Below are 18,865 nucleotides of genomic sequence, written 5' to 3'. Positions count from 1 at the left end.
ATTTTTTGTCATGGGTACGTGACACGTCAAGTGATGGCGCCAAGTCCACAAACAAATTGTATGAAAAAGTCATTAAAACTAAAAACCACACGTGAATTTTGTTATGGCAGTTTTGGAACGTTTTTGTTAATTTTGCTATTCATTTGGTGCAGTGTGTATGTGACAATTTTTTAAACTCATCCTTTTGTCTTCATTTGGGGATGAAATTGAATATTACTGTCTCATTGATTCTTATAATCGATTATTTCTTCATGAGCTTTTTTATGACGCCAAATAACAAATATTCACGAAAGAACCACTGAAGTGCTGCAGAACCTTCTGACAGTCACTGGACTTTGATTTCCCTGCGTTTGTCCTGATGATGCAGGATGACAGTCCCTAAAACTGTCCAATCAACATCACGCCTCTTGATCAAAGACTTCCGCATAGGATACACAGTGTATCCTCGCTCTGAGCTCCTGCAGGAGCCTCTTCTCTCTTCTCTCTTCAGGAACATTTAAGCAGTTGATTGGAAGATTCTTCATCATGTCGGAGGGGAAACGACGGAGGAGACAGGAGATGAGGAAGCAGAATTCAATGTAATGAAAAGCACCTATGATGAATGGTGACCTGCGACATAACTGAAAACACCAGTGAAGCTGTGTGAGGCCTGTAATCTGTATGCATCATATTCAATAAGTTCCTCATATGTTTTGTATGTATAACTAGTAAGCAGTTAAATAAATGTAGTGAAGTAAAGATGACAGTATCTCTCTCTACTGGGGTAGAAGTATAAAGTAGCTTAAATGAAATATACTTGAGTAAAGTAAAACGTATCTCGAGATATAGTTACTTTCCATCACAGCATTCACTGACTCCCCTTGATACCCAGATCACACAGACACATGATCACATGCAGTCAGAGTTGTACATTTGGTACATCTGGCCCCAGATATCCTCTGCTACGTCCTTCTACTCTAATGTCTGTTTGCCTCTTTGTGCCCTCCTACATTCTTCATCTCATTGTTTTGTTTTTAAAACTACTATTTCCATAATCAAATTAGAGATGGTCAGAGGTACAGAGCACAGAAGGAGGCCTGGAGAGGAAGACAGCGATGCTGAGTGGTGACCCACTGCTCAGTATAAAGACTGTTTTGTCTCTGACACCTTTATGACTTTGGTTTCCTTCCCGTTCATGTTATTTCAGTCTTCAAGTTTTGATGAAGCCAGGTTCTATCTGACAAATAAGGAACAGATTGAATGGAGCTCATTTCAGTCTTGTTATTTCAAACGGACTGTTTGAACAGGTTTTTTCCACTGATAAACTGATTGTTTGTTTGCAGGAACAGACCTTTTTCACAGCAGCCATGTTGATATGAAACACTCTGTTCCATTCAGGGTGCTCACACTGGAAAGGCTCTGCTACACTAAATGGAATGGGACCTTTGAGGGATAGTGCACCCAAAAATTAAAATTCAGTCATTATGTATTCACCATCATGCCAATTGAGAGTCAGGTTTATTTTATTAGTCTGCAAAACACTGCTGGAGTTTCAAAGGAAAACAGTGCTGCAGAATCTCTCAAATCTCTCTCTCCTAAAGTCCCAACATGCCGTTTGTACACCGTCACACCACACACACACACACACACAGTTCAGACAGTGTGAATGTGAACGTGGCTCCAAGTTAAAGATCTACAGTGAAGATTCATGATAAAAACATAGTGTAAATAACATTTTTTTAGTCATCTTGGTATGTTGGGGCTTTAGGAGACTTGGATTACACCAGACGAGCAGGATGGAGGGATTTTATTTTTTTCACGTTGGAAAACTGGTCACCATTCACTTCCATTGTTTGGGAGATTCTGCAACACTGTTTTCCTGTGAAAATCCAGCAGTGTTTTGCAGACTAAAAAATGAAACCCGACCTTCAATTGACCAGAGGATGAGTAGACGCTGACTGAATTTTCATTTTGGGTGAACTATCCCTTTAATTAATTAATATGTTTTACCTCAATATGGCTGCTGTGAAAAAGTTCAGGTTCTAACAGTGACATTAATTAGGGAGTTCATAAATAATCACCTCAGCACACAAATAAAACAATACAGGTAGTAATATTATAATTGTCACAATGTTTTTATTGTTATTGCACACAACCTTTCTGACCTATTGTTCTGCAAATATTGACACCAGTGGCTCAAAATTAAAATTTGATCATAAGTTTTCCCAGTAACCACTGGGTGGCAGTAGCACATCAGCTGTCCACAGGATGCATTTTTTTTAACACCCACGACAACAAAGATAGACCAAGTTGTTCCGTGTGTGAGTTTTTGCAGCGGTTAAACAATATGCATGAATCTGCCACAAAATAAAGTCTGTAGCACTGCAGCGCTTCATGATGCAAACATGACAAAAATCACTTACCAGCAGACTACAGAGCAGCTTCTTCCCTCAGGCTGCAAGACTCCTGAATTCATCCCCTGTGCTCCGTCATGCAAAATAGTTTTAGTTTTATTTCTACGGCTTATTCTTTATCAAAGCAATCTTTGTGACATGCAAAAAGGGAACTATACTTTAATCTCATTTAACACAACCACCGTGTTGTAAAAGGATAAATCATCTACCTGGTATCTTGTATTTCTATAAATACTGTTCAAGGACAAACACACAACAGTCCTGCAGTCATGTGCATTTCACTTACATAGAACAATGAAGGTTTACATTCCACACACTGGCAGCAACACATGATTAACTAGAATCATCGCCTCGTGGTCGTGTGCCTCCTCGAAACAGTCAAGTTTACATCCTACATGTCCAGACTCATGTGATGTATTTAGCAAAGACTTTGAAGGAATTAAAGAAAAGTCCAGTGAATAATTTCCAGTGAGAGACAAGTGGTCTTCTTTGCAGAGGACAGAGACAGAGCTGTACAACATTATGGATGTCACAGTGACGTTGACCTTTGACCTTTTGGATGCAAAATGTCATCACTTAATCATTTTAATTTCAATAATTGTGGGTAATTTTGTCATAATTGGCATATGAATGCTTGCAGGGGTGGAAATAACTCCTCACAAATACCCAAATTACTGTAATTAAGTAGTTTTTTGGGATACTTGTTCTTTTATGAGTAGATACTTAAGTATGCATTACAAGATGTAATCTACTTAGTTACTTTTAAAATCATAGTTGAGTCCTGAGTACAATTTAAATTAATATCCAAACCTTTCGTCTGCATTTTAGTAGCCAATCAGGTGATCCGATTGCAAACAGGCCAATCAAAACAAGGACATAATGATTGAAAACAAAGCAAAATGCTTTGATGGCACACATCTGGAGTAAGGATGTTAACGATTAATCAATAATCACTTATTGCCATTAAGAATTTAATCAATTAAAAATGTATTAATGGATATTTAATCAATAGCCATGGCAGTAGTTGCACCTCGTGTGACATTGTTTTGTCTGACGTGGCTGAATATAGACTTAGAATGAGAAAAGAACTGAAAAGAATGTGTTTTGTATATTATAGATTATTAATGATTAATCAGTTATTAGCATTTTCAACTATTGGTTCAGGAAAACACACAAAATGTGCAACCCTGAGTTAAAAGTAACTAATACTCTGAGTAGTTTTTGCGACGAGTACTTTGTGCTTATAACACCAGTACTTTTACTTGTAATTGAGTATTATATTAACATTTGAACCAGATTTTAAGAAATTACATCCATGTGTTTCTGAGGTCACAGTGACCTTGACCTTTGACCTCCAAATTCTAAAAGATTAATTGTCGAGTATATGTGGATATTTGTTTGAAGTTTGAAGAAATTTATGTTCACAAGAATGAGATGGACAGACGGTTGAACATATGGATGAATGTCTGGACGGACGGACAAACCAAAAACATACCTACGCCTACGTCCAGTGTTCACTGTGCACCACATGGCGCTACCTGCATTATGTTATGTCCATCGCACTAGCTCAGCTTTCAGTCTGGTCAGACTTCATGTTGTTGAGGGGACATTTTGAGGGACGGGGACGTCCTTTCATAGTGTCTGGTCGTCAGCAGCAGTTTCTGAGTCTGTGCCTGTGCAACACTTTCCACCATCAACATGCATGATGCCAGCCCTTGTGCACAGATAGAGCTCACTCTGCAGAATGATTGGTTCTGAATCGTGCTGTATTAGATCTCCAGTGCTCTTTATCTTCAAGGCCTTTCGGTGCTTTCCGAGGCCTCTCGGCTTAGAAGCTGCATCAAATAGGACTTTGTATTGCTCGGATTGAATGAAGCGTGGGAAGGAGCAGTTCTCCATCAGGCTGTAGATTTTCCTTTGTGCCACAACAAAACATGATGGACTTGGTTGCTGGAGACTCTGACTGATGATGTCTCTTGTGTAGAAATCTAGGTTTACCTGCAAAGACATGTTAAGCTACTGAACAGACTGTTTCAATATAGACATTTATTGCATGCACATTATGTGCAGCCACCTGCACCATTACCACAGTCGGAAAGTAACTATTTAAAATGCTGGCAGCTGTGGTACAGTAAATGAAACAGGTCAGTGTTTTTTTTTAGCACTTTAATTGCTTGAACCTTCTTCTCAGAAATTGTACCTGTTGTCACTCTTGCAGTAAACATGTTGAATATTCATGTGGCAACCAGGCTTTTCTGACAGTCTTATATTTGGGTTTGAACACATTCTGCTGCACAAAAAATTCTCACTTTTATTCCGTCACCTAATTCCCTATTTGTACAACACAGTGTCACTTACATCCATTTTACGAGATGCAAGTTTGTTTGCTTCCTGTCAGCGCTGTAGTAACATGATTTTTCATCCTTAAAGGAATAGTTGGCCTAAAAATGAAAATTCAGTCATTATCTACTCACTCTCATGCCAATGAGGGTGAGGTTTAGTTTTATAGTTCACAAAAAACTGCTGGAGTTTCAACCTTTTTTCCTGGGGAACCACTTTCAAAGAATGACAAACCATCACGACCCAATCTACAATATAGACCTTATTAATAAATCTTGGTAAGACTTAATTTGTGCAATAATATTCTGCCCCATTTCTGCATCACCTTATATTATCATGACTTGAGCTGCAACAATGAATTGATTATTAAATTAAATGGCAGCTATTTTCATAATTAATTCATCAGTTTGAGTCAATTTTTAAGAAAAAAGTCTAAAGTTCTCTGATTCCAGCGTCTTAAATGTGAGTATGTTCTGGTTTCTTTACTCCTCTCTGACAGTAAACTGAATATTTTTGAGTTGTGGTCCAATTTTTGGACCTATTTTTCAATTCACAACACTGTGACAAGATTAATTAATCAACTTTCATTATTTTCTGACATTTTATGGACCAAACAACTAATCAAATAGTGGAAAAATTATCGCCAGATTGGTATTTTTCACCATTTTTCACCAACAACTGACCGATAAATCGTGAATATAATGAACAGATTGATCAGCAATAAATTATTTGCATCCCTAATCTTGATGCATGTTATTTGCAAATATATACACACGTTTAATACTTTATAATTAAGAAATAAATGACAAGATATCTCATTTGTTTTATTTCCTCTCATCAGGAAAACAACATAGAACATTTTAGACTACTGAATTATCAGAATTTAATTAAGTTACTACTAAATTTCTTCCATAGTCTTTTTATTTATTTGACCCAAATAAAATATCCTGTGACCCAGCTGTGGGTCCTGCACCAGTGTTTGGGAATGACTGATTAAAGACACATACAGATAAGGTATAAGTTACTGTTGCTCATAGCATTGACAGGAAGTATCACATAGAGAACAGAGTTTTTTATTCACCTGTTTTGGAGAGTCAGCCCTGATGAACTCCTCATAAATTCTTGATGCTCTCCGTTCCAGCTCCTGTGGACTGTCGAAGGTTTTGAACTCTTGACAGGCGAGCCAGAAGTCCAGATTTTCCTCGCAGAACTCTGTCTTCAGAAAGTCCCGGAACGCTCTTTGTCCACCTTTTCACACAAGGGAACATAAAACTTCATTATACATAAAAACAGTAGCCGACCATGATATTAGCTCTGTGTTGCTTGAAAGCAGATGAAAATTACGTTTCTGGGAAAGAAGTGTCTCCAGAGATTCTCCCAGCAGGCTGGCTTCATTTGTCTCCTGTCTGCAGACGGAGAAAAGGAAAGGTTTTTGAATTTGTTCACATTTTACAGAAAACATGAGACGGTGCAATATTAATATGCGGCGTGATTAAATTAAAAAAGAAAAAGTCACCTGTTGATTTTCCTCCATGGTAATGGACTCTGGATGAGGTTATGTATTCTGGATTTCCATGCGTTATGTCTACAAGAGAGGATAATAGTAGGAATATTAAGAAGGTCTAACTGTCCCACATGCATAAAACACAGAGACAAAGACTATACACTGTAAAAAATCACATAAATATTGTGGAATCAACTAATTTTCCTATCAAGTTAACAAAAATATATACATATATATAGTTTTATTTATCAGTTTATTTCAGTGTAGTTCAATCAACTCATTAAATTAAGCTTCTAAAGAAACATGATCAGTATATTAGACTTCCCAGCATGCATTGTTGAGGGTTAAAACTCTCCTGGGACCCTTCTTTTTTTCACAGTTTGAAGACAACATGCTTCCTGTGTGTCTCTCACACACTTCAACAGAAGTCACGGTTGTTTGATTTCACAATAATGAAAACCACAGTGAAGGTTAGTATTGAATTCACTCACAAAGTTAACACAGTATTGTCTTTGTGTCCATGCTGGGACAAAGTACTGAGTTAATTTGACTGTTTTAAATCATTAATGAGTTTTTTTCAAATTCAGTCAACTTAATTTTTTCGGCAGCATGGACACTAACTTTTCAAAATTAAAATAAAGATTTTCTACGGTGTACTTACATTCTCTTTGTGTACTGGAGGTCCAGGGGTGTCTTCGAGTGCCCGTTCATTGTTGAATCTGAATTACACTGCCTCCTCTGTGAGTTATAATTTGACAGTATCTCTCAGTATGCATGGCGCTCTGATCCTGATCCTGGCCGCCTCCTCTTCCTCCCGATGAGGGTCAGAGCCAGAGTGGAACGCGACCGTGATGTCAGACACCACGTTTGTCCCCTGCGGAGCTGCAGGTCTCCTCTCCTCCAGGCCTTCCTCTCCCCCTCCTCCTCTTGTTGTCTTGCTATCTTTAACCTCTGTTGACACGCGGCCTGATTCTTACATAATTATGAGGAGCCACATGAATACTCAAACTGCGTCAAACCTTGTGCAACGCCGTGATGTATCACAACCCCCATCACATTCTCCACAGTTAAACGCATTACACAGCCTGCTGGAAGTCATTGGGCCTCTAAGTTATTTAGCTCACCATTCAAGTCTGTGCTATTCTTAGTCACAGGTCAAGGAGTCATGAGTTTCTTTTAGCAGTTTTGCTTTTTGTTTGCCATTCCTTCTGTCTCGCTTTCTTTCCAAGTGATTTTGTGTTTCAAAGTTTTTTTTTTTTTTGCAATGATTTGTTTATTGGTGAAGATGCAGGTAGCGTACAGCAGTTCTCTTCTTTAACATTTTTCCAAAATATTAAATTAAAAAACGCAAACAACAAAGTGAGAGAAAGAAGAAGAAAGGAAAAACAGAGGATCAAAAAGAAACGAGATGTACAATGCACTTTCTTCCTTTAAAATAATTTTGACAACACAAACAGACAAGCAACCCCCTCAAAACCCCTCTGTTTAATTTGGTTCTTTGTACTTAGAGTAGCAAAAAAAAAAAGTTCATTCTACTGATGTAAATGTGAAAATATATTTGGATATAGAACAAAATCAGGTCCAGCTGCAAGTCAGCCACATTTGAGACGAGGCTCCTCAAATCTTCCAAAACAGTCTGGGTCTTTTTCTAACATTTTAGAGGATCTTTTGTCTTTTTTTCTATTTATTTTTTTTTTTTTGCACCAGTACTTTTACGTGTAATTGAGTAAAATCTTAGCGATGTAACAGTGCTTGTAATTGAGTACAGATTTTCAGTGCTCTTTCCACCACTGCTCAACACTGTATTCAGCTCCGTCGTCTTAACGGACTGAATGTCCGTGTTCGAATTTTTTGAGACCAGCAAAGTCTGACAGCAGTTTAAAGAGGAATTTATTGTTTTACTGGTCACACCTGAAGCACACGAATGACACAGGGTTGCGTGAGTCATAAGGAAAACAAGACGGTGAGCTTCTGTTTCCGGATGATCAAGTCAAGTTTACAGTTATGTAAGGGATAAAGCTGAAAATGAAAATTCAGTCATTATCTACACACGCTCATGATGATTGAGGGTCGGATTTTGTTTTTTTAGTCCGGAAAACACTGCTGGAGTTATGTAAGGGATAAAGTTAAAGGGATAGTTCATCCAAAAATGAAAACTCAGTTGTTATCTACTTATTCTCGTGTCAGTCATGGGTCAGGTTTATTTTGTTAGTCCACAAAACACTGCAAGAGTTTCACAGGAAAACAGTGTTGCAGAATCTCCCAAACAGTGGAAGTGAATAGTGACCAGTTTTCAAACATTAAAAATGACAGAGAAAAAAACATAAAATGCCTCCATCCTGCTCGTCTGGTGTAATCCAAGTCTCCTAAAGTCCCAACATGGTGTTTTCACACCGTCACACCACACACACACAGTTCAGACAGTGTGCACAAGAACGTGACTCCAAGCTAAAGACCTACAGGGAAGATTCAGATTTTTTACGCTGGAAAACTGGTCACCATTCTCTTCCATTGTTTGGGAGATTCTGCAACACTGTTTTCCTGTGAAACTCCAGCAGTGTTTTGTGGACTAAAAAACTAAACCTGACCTTCAATAAACATGACGGTGAGCAGATAATGACTGGATTTTCATTTTTGGGTGAACTATCCTTTTAAGCAACTGCCAGCTGATACTGGGAAAATAAACTCAGACATGGTGATCATCATCGCGTGATCGCTCTGTTTATTTTAAATTCACTTTTATAATTTCCCTGTCATTCAGTCTCCTTTGTCAGCTATTATCAAATGAAGCAGGTGAGAGGAACAGACCAAATAATAACAGAAAAACCAAACTGCAAATAGGTTTGAGTCACATAGCAATGGTTTAATAACCCACTTTATGACCTTTCTCTGCACAAAAGGGGCACACAGACCTTGTGTAAACAATATAAATAGAAGGTCTATTTTTATGTTTGTGGAACAGGTTATCTGAACACCTGCAAAGCAGAGTAACACATGCAGTTAAAAGTCACAGTGTCATTTGACTCTATCTGCGCTCATGGAACGGCCTCTTGTCCAGTTATTTGGTCAGAAACCAGCTGTTGTATAATTGGATTCATCGTCTGGGAACACTGTGCAAAATTTACTGAAAAACAAGCATTTTGTAAGCCAGTAGCGGGGCTAAAAATGTCTAGTCACAAGCTCCTAATAACCTAAGTGTTAGGTAATGATAGTTACAGTTTTGTGTAACAATCTAAAAGTTACAATTACATCCTGTTTTGTCCAGATCTTTATCAAAAACTATTTAATGTCACCTGTCTCTGTGTCCAGATACACAGAATGATTAAAATCTATATATGCAAAAACTGTTCTTTTAATAGGCTCTGAGAGTTAAAAATAAAACAGTCAGTGAATGAATGCGGTCTTGGAATGTGAACATGAACTGTTGAACAGACCGACATTGTGAGCGAGCACGCAAAGCCAAACAAAAACCGGTCTGGACGAGATTGAACTTGAACTCGCCACCGAAACGAGGACCTGATGCACACGACTGGGAAGTGAGGACTGTGAGGGGGGAAATTTGCAGCTGCGCACACATCCAATAAGTGAGATGTAAAGTTTTTACGACCTGTGATTTGAATGGGAGAAAAAGTACAGTTGACCCAATGTGCTTTGAGCATGCTTATGTCATTCCCAAACAAAAGTGAAAAATGGAGAAAAATATCAACTTGGCAATCATTTTTCCACTATCTGATTATTTGTTTGTTCCATAAAATGCCAGAAAATAATGAAAATTGTTTAATTAATCTTGTCACAGTGTTGTCAATTGAAAAATAGGTCCAAACATGTGAAAAGCGCACGGATCTGTTTTCACATGTTTGGACCTATTTGTCAACCAGGGATCAATCTGGCAATAATTTCTTCACAAATTAATGAGTTGTTTGGTCCATATAATGTCAGAAAATATTGATCAGTGTTTCTTGTTTTGCCCACAACTCAAAGATATTCAGTTTACTGTCAGAGAGGAGTAAAGAAACCAGAACATACTCACATTTAAGAAGCTGAAATCAGAGAATTTTTACTTTTTTTCTTTAAAAAAAATGACTTAAACTGATTAATTGATTATGAAAATAATTGGCGTTTATGGCACAAATTAAGTCTAATTAGGTATGTTGTGGGTTGTGATGGTTTGTCATTATTTGAAAGGAAAAAAAAATTGGGAAACACTCTCTTAGATGACTGTTAGCAATGTAAGTTAGCTAGCTAGCTAACTCATCTTTATTCTCTTCAGACTCGACAGAAATTAAATGAAACTCATCCAAAATGCTTTGTCTCGTTTTTCCACTGCTCCAGCAATCACCGACCCCGGTTTGGTTGAAATAAACCTTTAATTCACTTCGTTAGATGTGAAAATATTCTCGCTGTGCTCCCTGTTTCTCCTCGATGCTTATCTGATGTCCGACTCCCCTCTCGCTCCTCTGCCGCTGATATTTTCCCATCTAATCTGATGAAGTAACGGTTTATTTTGACCAAACAAGAGCTGGTGATTGTTGGAGCAGCGGAAAGACGAGCTAAGATGTTTTGGTTGAGTTTTATTTTGTTTTTTGTTAAGTTTTAATAAAGATCAAAAGTGATACAAAGTGCCTGTCTTCCTGTTTTAGTTTAATTTTTAGTGGCTTGAAAACAAAAACCAGCCAGTAATTCTTAAGAAAAAAAAAACCCCAAAGAGTTGAGTGAAGTAGAAATGTGAAATCTCATCACAAAAAAATCTCCCTAATCACAATTCTCCTCACAAGGAAATAACTTGACATTTTTGGGGATTTTTTTTCCTCCAGTGGCAGAGAATGGGCTTCCTATTGTTCAGCTGCTGCGCTACGCCACTATTTAAATTAGTCCAGACATTTATCATTTTTATAAAAGCACATTAAAATAAGGGTGAAAATAAAATGGACCAAAATGGAAGAACTGAGAATGGGATTGCGTGAGTTAACATAGACGTTTTACAGCTCATATGATTCATTATTAAGGTCACCGGTGAGGAAGTAGTGTAAACAGAGGAAGTGCAGAGACGCAAACCAGAATATCTAGGTCTGCTTTCACATGAGTGTTTCACCGTTACCTAAATAAAACCTGTGTAATCACACTTATTCAGGCCACAGGAGGCCAAAATACGCAACAGATGTGTGAATAAAACTCAGAATGGGTCACCATCACCTTTGATCATTGCCATCATCATGTTAAGCTTTTAGTGTCTACGTGACTATCACAAATAATTCAGTAACATTTTGCACAAAAAACTGTGTTGTTCTAAATTAAGAAGTTATATAACCCTTATTATACTGTATATACAAATATAAAGCCTGGGTTTGCATGATAGACTCTGAGCTCTGTAGTCAGCGGGGTAAATTTGTTATCACATATTTGTTTTACATATTACAGCTCTGGCAGCCAAAACCAAAGCTGAAAAATGTTTTCCATTCGCAGTTTGTTCACTGGTTAGCAGGTGCAGGTATCAGCAACATGTTAACATGCAGAGTCATGTGTGCTTTCCCAGCTTCCTCTCAAGACTTTGCTGTCGACTCTTTTTGTGTTTAGGTTGTTTTCCTGTCTTCCAGCTGATGCATGCTGGGATAGATTTGATAGATTCAGGACCTGATCCCAAGACTGAATCTTACCATATGGGTAAAGACACTGAATCAAAAATATCTGTCATTAAAGAGACAGTTCAGCCCTAAATCAACAGTATGTTTTCCTCTGGCCTGTGGTGCTACGTATCCATCTGGTTTGTTTTAGTGTGAGCTGATGAGCTCTGGACATATGGGCCGCAGAGACCAACAAAAAAACCCCAGGAAACCTCAGCAGAAATCATGACCCAGTTACTCAAGATAACCTTCAGATCTTACCGTGAGCAGTTTCATGTAGGAACTCTTTTCTTAATACCACAGACTAACTAAAAAATATTCTTAATCGACTAGTAGTGGTTAGTTCAAGCCAAACAATGGAAGGGAATGGTGACCAGTTTTCAAATGTAAAAAAATAACACAATAATAACATAAAATGCCTCCATACTGCTCGTCTGGTGTGATCCAAGTCTGCCGCCTAATAATACCACTACGTTTCCCAAACTCATGGCTTATTCCCAGGGCTTAAATTAGGGGTTTTTTAGGAGGAAGATGTGGGCTGATACAGAATCAAACTGGGTGGACGATGATGCATCTCTCTCTGGCTCTCTTAGCCAGGTTAGCTTAGCTCTTATCCTGACTCTCTTCCTGGAGCGATCATGGCCCAGCTGGTCTGGCTGAGTGACCGTCTCACGATCTGCTGCACTTAATCTAATCCCTGTAAAAATCACTCTAAAATTGCAATTCATCTTGCAATGTTTTTAGACTTTTTTTTTGCAATGAAATTGAAGAAGGAAATAAAAATTGCAGGAGAAAGTTGCAGTTTCTTCTATATAATTCATTATGAAGAAGATGAAGAAGTGCAAAAAGCATTGATAGATGTCAATAACAATGACAGACATTTTGTTCTTTTCAGTATATTTGACAAAATAAAAAAATATAAATGCAAAAAAGTAGTGAATAATAAAACAAAACACTGACTGGGTTCATGAAGACTATGATGTCTAATATGCGGAAAAATTTCAAGGCTGCGCAGAATTCACGAGAATTGTTTTTGATTGAATTTGCGCAAATTGTTGCGATTGCAACCTCACAATTCCCTGGAGGGACTGATATCACGTACGCAGCTGTTAAGTAATTTCAGACACTTTTTCAGGGCTTTTGTTTTAAAATGCATCAGATGGGAACATTAAAACCTCAGCTGGAGATTAGCATTAGCTTACATTAGGTAGCCACACTTATGAAATCTGCTAGTGAGAATCACAGCCGACAAAATCCATGGCAGCTACAAATGAGAAGCTGCTTCTGTTTACTTCCTTGTGATCTTTATTGTGATTGATTATATCACTGATGGGAAATTTTAAACTCTTGTCGGTCTGAAATAGGTTCTTGTGTTACCAAACATTTTCCACATTGGAATATTTTTCACCTGCCTGAAAATAGACCTGAAACAAAGCCTTCCTTGTTGAGCTGGCCAAGAAACATCACACACTAATCCAGTGACCTTCTGTGCACAGCCCATGTGGTGTCGAAAGGATGACTGCTGTCTCATGACACACATCACGGCAACTTAACCAATAACTCTGACTTTCAGTCTCAGTGGCTGAGAGGTTCATGCAGTGGATGGTCGTCTTTAAGATCAGCGGTCGGCAGATATGCGTCCTACATTGCGTGGCAACTCGAACATCCTATCTCTTAGACGTGACCTCATTTCTTTTTTTTTTTATACCTTCTCACAGTCATATGACTAATCTATTGCAGGATCATGCTAATAAGGAAATGATGACTGGGTCCAGCCACGTCAGTTTAACACCTCAGCTGCATCTAACAACAAGATAAGGACCTGCGTAAGGAATAAAAAAGATGTTCTCATCCTGCTGAAAGCTCTTTTGGCAAAAAATGCTAAATTACTGCGGTCCCGTTATACTAACAATTTCTTTTCTATTACTCCCTAAATGCGCAGGAGAGTTTGAGAGACATTGCAAATGTGTATGTATGTCTGCCTCTGCGTGTGTGTGTGTGTGTGTGTTTGCGCAAACACCAGCCTGCACGAGTGAGTAAAAGAGGATGTGGCGGAGCAGTTGAATTTTAAAAAGTCTTCCTAATTTCTGCAACCTTTAACAGAGTGATACTTGATTGGTTCCCACAGATAAACTTCCTTCTTGGGTTTTTTTTTTTTGGTTATATAAAAGCAGTTTCAGTTTTAAACCTTTCTGTTTCATGCAGAACAATGTCTGAGGATGAAGTCTGATTGCTGCACTGATGTATGGAAAAGACTGAATGGTAAAGTGGCGGCTGAATGAATGGTGGGAAGCTCTCGAAACATTATTCAAAAGCATGAAAGGCCAATGATACATGAAGGCTGATGTAAGAACAGATGCTGCGTAGGTGGGAGCATTTAGCGTCTTATGAGTACAGCTCTCGCTCGTTGTTAACCCTTTAAATCTCGCTGATCTGTATTACAGCATCATGCTGTTATAATGATGTTTTTTCTTATTTTAAACTGTGGTCATCACCTCAAAATTACCAAAGACGTTCAAGGCTCAACTTGAGTAAATGTGCACAAAATAACATAATATTTCAGTAAAACTCACTCAGTGTAAACAGATTTTACTCTACACTCTTAGAAATGAAATTGTTAAGTAGAACCACATGGGGTTATCAGGCTTGTCCCTCATAAGAGAACCATTTTTGGTTTTATAAATGTTCCATCTGTAACTCCTTCAGAGAGTTCTACCTAGAACCCAACATAAAGAGTAGGAGAAGTAAATCAGCTAAACAAAACATTATTAATTGGTAAAACTATTTCAAAACTTAAGAATCTGAGTTGGGATCAAACCTCATAAATCTATTGTAGTAAGTTATCAACTGTGAGAGGTTCTGTGGTGTAATGGTTCCTAACCAGAACCTTCTCATCTACTAAGGGTGCTAACAAGAACCCAACCAGGGTGTATACCAAGAACCCTTATATATACACCAAGGGCTTCAGTTTAGAACCCAGTACATTTTATAAGGTTTCAGCTATAACCTTCTTGTTGTTCGGGTTCTGTGAAGAACCATATTGTGTTACAGATGAGACAAGAAATCATCAAAATTATCATCCTTGATTTTCAACAATCCTTGAAGAACTCTAAGGGTTCTTTGGCTGAAGAAGGTTCATAATGGAACCTCTAGTCTTAGAAAGATCTCTTGACGAACCCTTTCTTCAAAAAAAGGGTTCTTCATATGCAAATTGCTCTGGGTAAACCTCAGAGAACCCTTTTGGAACCCTTATTTCTAAGAGTGTAGCTTCAACAAGGAGTAGAGACAAGCTGGTGCAACATATAAAGTATATCTGATAATGCTGGGCAATGTAAAGAGGATTTTTTTCAAACCTTGAGGCTGTTTAAGGAGAAAAAAAAGGGGGAAATCTTCTTGCTGAAACTTAGATGAGAAGATTTAGGCCCTGATCTGCAACTCTGAGAAAGAAAACGAGCAAACATAACCCCCAAAACTGTTTGGAGGGGGGAAAAAAATCCTTTCAGTAAAGTTTTAAACTTTTTAAAGTTATTAACTTATAAATGTAACGAGGATTTAGTGTCAGACATGAAGCACCGTACGCTGCTCAGCACTGCAGGTGTGTGAGTAACTCACACTCATACTGTGCTGCTGTAGGCATTTCTAAACCAGAAAAACCCCATCAGGTGGTACACATCATATCTGTGAGTAAATATGTGAAAGAAAGGCATGAATGAATGGACGTATGAATGAACCGATGACTAACTTACTTCCAGGATTCTTAAATTGATGTGTATGTAAAGACTGATGGGAATCTGACCCTGTGGCTGTGTGTCTATCTGATAAGAGAGGATTTTAGTCACTGTGGCATATGTTTTAAAAAATGTTCACACGGTTCAATTTAAATGTAATATCTTCTTTATTAAATATGTACAAATCCATCTTATTATTCACATTAACAACATTTTCACAAACTGCAGAATACATTTCAACATATAGCTTATAGCAGATCAGAATACACTGAAAAAAAGAAAAGTTGAGACAACTCAAAACTTCAAGGCAATTTACCACTTTTGACTTATGAATGGACTCAAACTTTCAAGTTTCAAGTCAAAAAAGAAAAGTTTTTCTGACCTGTAATCTTTAATTGAGATAAATAACGTTTCTTCTTTAGAAAAACTTTTAAAAAGTTCAATAATTGTGAGCTGTGAAGCTTATTTGTCATTATTTGGATGCCTGAAAATGACCTTTTCAATGTAAAATATTAAAATATTAACCAAGTTTTTTTAAATACTTTAAATCTAAAGAAGAAAATTATCCCAACAAAACATTTATAGTTGGTTAAACATTTTCTAAACTTTTTTTCAGAAAATGCAAAAATGTTTTGCTGTCATATACCTTGAAATTTTGAGTTGTCTTAACTGTTTTATTTTTTTGCAGTGTAGCTGTAACATATCAGTCATTTCAGTGTGACTGATGTCAGAATGTAAAACTTCAAAATGTATAACGTTGCACATCTGAAGAGCGTCTACTTCTCTATTGCCTTAGTGAGATAACAATAAACAGTAAGATGGAGTGCAATTGTAGATACCAGCTCATGCACTTGCACGTTGGGTGGAAGGCGTTGTTTGCACCACATCCACTTCCTGGCGTCTCTCACAGAAAGTCCCCAGCACTTTCACGACATCATCGTGGCATCTTTGGAAAGTCTTTTGCTTTCCAACAGCTATCACAGCATCTGCTGTAGATTCATGTACAACTGAAGGCATTTTTGGCCTCGGCTCGGTCTTTTCTGCTACACTAGCCGGTTCTGAACAAACCCTCTTTAGCTTTACTTCTCCTCTATAACTCCTATGTGGCCACGGCCAACCTCAGTTCATGTCCGACTCAGAAGGAAGGTGTCAAAAATGAGTTTTTGGTGTTTTTGGCGTTAAAGAAACGCCGCCAGTGGTCCCAGAATGAGCAAACATGCAGCACAGCTGTAGTCTCAGGTATTCCAGTGTCAGGCTCAGCTTTACAGTCCAGACTGTACAAACACAATGTCTCTGGCGTCTTTACATCTTCACGGATTCTGACGTGGAGTCCAGCAGTGCCTGATAGAGGTCAGACCTGAGGAAACGTGGGTAGGAGTCCCGCTCCATTAGGCCGAAGACGATCCTCTGGGCGTCGTCGAAGCACACCGCCGTTGGTGCCTTGATGTTCCTCCTGATCGAGTCTCTGGTCTTGTGATCGATGTTGATCTGGAAGCAGAGGAAAAATAATTAATGCTAAAGTCGCGGCAGAGGTGGAACATAGTGCAAAAAAAAAAAAAAACCTCTGCAAAGCTGCATCGTATGAAACCTCTGCACACACCTCTCTGACAGCCTCGGCTTGAATGTAGCGTTTGAAGATCTTTTTGGCCCTGGAGGACATCCTGAAGGAAGACTTGATCTTCTTATAGTCCTCACACACCAGCCAAAACTCAATGTTTTCATCACTGAACTCTGACTTCAAGAAGGCTTGGAAAATCTTCATGCCATCTAAACAGGAAGAAAGAAATGAAAGAAATGAGCAGCAGTTAGTCGATGTTAAGGAAGAATACTGACCAGGAATCTTGAGTATGTGACGAGGTATAGATGAACTTACATTTAGACGATAGAAGTCTCTCTAGTGACTGCGACCACTGGGACATCTCCTCGAAACAAAGCCTGCAAAAGAGGGATATAGTGTCACTCACATATGCAACAACATGTCATTCAGTTTACATGTTTCAAGCAGAGAGGTTTTCTTCACTTACCCGTCAGTGTTAAGGGCTTGAGACGATCTGCACCCAAACTTCAGGTTTCCTCCTCTGGTTAACCAAAGAAACACAAAGCAGCAAGATTTATTTTACTGATGTGTTTGTCTTTTACTAAAAGGTTGAGTGAAAGGTTGAGTGCATCAGATATAATGAAATATTTACCTGTCTTTTCCCCTCTTCTTGTTGTCAGCGTTCATGTTGAGGTGCTGCAGCTCCCTTGTTGGCGATGGGACTAGACTTGGCATGGCGACAATGTGTGAATGTGTGCTGGATTCGAGAGCTGTGAGATCTGCGACTGCCTCTGCGTCTGTTCGATGAACCCACTCAGCGTCAACTTATATGTATAGCGGGAGGCTGAACTAAGGTCGGTGAGTAGCGTCACAACATGAACTAACCACAGAAAAAGAGGAAGTTGGGTGTGACGCAAGCATGCACATAGGTTACTGTCTGTTCTGTGCTTGGACCTGCATCTTTAATTGTTTTGTTTAAAGTCTGCCAATGCAAATAGGGCCGTGGAAATTTTTGCAGCAGATAGGCAAATGTATTAGTCTCTGTTCCAGTATGCATCAAGAGCCAGAGTCACTGTTTCAGGGTTTGGAACCATTTTGTGAACTAAATACTGAGGTTATTTTAACACTCACACAGTAAAATTGAATTAAAACAGAAAAAGATATCCTCTTAGCTTTGTGGAGCATGTTTTCATGTGACTATACAGGTCAAACAACCCTAAAATCTAGCCTATTGATTTCATCTTTGCAGTAAAGATGGAGTATCATCATTACGACAGCAACTATCCTTTCATAGCAGTGTGTTGCTTTACAGTGAGACGGCGTCACTTCTGGCTAAGCAAGTCAGAAAAATAAATATTTTTTGAGTGTTTCACAGCAGTTACATTATAAAGTACAAATAAATTTGCCCACACCTTTGCACAACGCCATAATGCATTGTGAGAAAACCACCGAAACGACTGTCAGTCTGCGCGATAACCGGTAACTGCTGGTACATGATGCAATGACCAAAAACCTGACCGCAGGCTTTGAAACATTTTGTGAACTAAATTCTTTCATTCACAGGGTAAAATTTAATAAAAACAGATAAAAATATTCTCTTAAGCTTCATGGAGCACTTGTATCAGGTAGTGAAAAACATTTCACTCAGTCCTGGTTTGCTCCAGGGTTTGCTTCGACCCCAAGCCTGGATAAGTGGGAAAATATGCAGATCCAAACCCCCTTTGGAGTCACAGACGTGTCTC

At 38.4% G+C, this 18,865-nt stretch overlaps 2 protein-coding genes across 2 annotated transcripts; both read right to left on the bottom strand.

Annotated features, from left to right (window-relative positions):
- Positions 1 to 3,743: 3,743 nt before the first annotated feature.
- LOC146317331 (regulator of G-protein signaling 21-like) lies at positions 3,744 to 7,170 on the bottom strand. Its single transcript, XM_084732391.1, has 5 exons — positions 6,899 to 7,170; positions 6,250 to 6,318; positions 6,078 to 6,139; positions 5,815 to 5,981; positions 3,744 to 4,391 (listed from the first exon to the last, which is right to left on the bottom strand). Exons 1-5 carry the CDS (start codon positions 6,946 to 6,948, stop codon positions 4,026 to 4,028), a joined length of 714 nt encoding a protein of 237 aa, XP_084588517.1. The 5' UTR covers positions 6,949 to 7,170; the 3' UTR covers positions 3,744 to 4,025.
- Positions 7,171 to 16,404: 9,234 nt separating this feature from the next.
- Positions 16,405 to 17,937, bottom strand: LOC146317330 (regulator of G-protein signaling 13-like). Its single transcript, XM_084732864.1, has 5 exons — positions 17,776 to 17,937; positions 17,611 to 17,664; positions 17,460 to 17,521; positions 17,187 to 17,353; positions 16,405 to 17,074 (listed from the first exon to the last, which is right to left on the bottom strand). Exons 1-5 carry the CDS (start codon positions 17,856 to 17,858, stop codon positions 16,889 to 16,891), a joined length of 552 nt encoding a protein of 183 aa, XP_084588990.1. The 5' UTR covers positions 17,859 to 17,937; the 3' UTR covers positions 16,405 to 16,888.
- Between the last annotated feature and the right edge of the window lie 928 nt (positions 17,938 to 18,865).

This window comes from Lutjanus erythropterus, chromosome 12, assembly GCF_056507025.1.
Source record: "Lutjanus erythropterus isolate fLutEry1 chromosome 12, fLutEry1.hap2, whole genome shotgun sequence".
Taxonomy (NCBI): Eukaryota; Metazoa; Chordata; class Actinopteri; order Lutjaniformes; family Lutjanidae; genus Lutjanus; species Lutjanus erythropterus.
Note: the sequence above shows the minus strand (reverse complement) of the source record. Positions and strands in the feature narration are given on the sequence as shown.

Coding starts and splice junctions, on each gene's coding strand:
- LOC146317331 (XM_084732391.1), bottom strand. CDS start 6,948: ATGAACGGGCACTCGAAGACACCCCTGGACCTCCAGTACACAAAGAGA. Junction 6,319..6,898: donor CTCCAGTACACAAAGAGAAT/GTAAGTACACCG, acceptor CCTCTCTTGTAG/ACATAACGCATGGAAATCCA. Junction 5,982..6,077: donor GACACTTCTTTCCCAGAAAC/GTAATTTTCATC, acceptor TTGTGTGAAAAG/GTGGACAAAGAGCGTTCCGG.
- LOC146317330 (XM_084732864.1), bottom strand. CDS start 17,858: ATGCCAAGTCTAGTCCCATCGCCAACAAGGGAGCTGCAGCACCTCAAC. Junction 17,665..17,775: donor AAGAAGAGGGGAAAAGACAG/GTAAATATTTCA, acceptor TTGGTTAACCAG/AGGAGGAAACCTGAAGTTTG. Junction 17,522..17,610: donor CAAGCCCTTAACACTGACGG/GTAAGTGAAGAA, acceptor CCTCTTTTGCAG/GCTTTGTTTCGAGGAGATGT.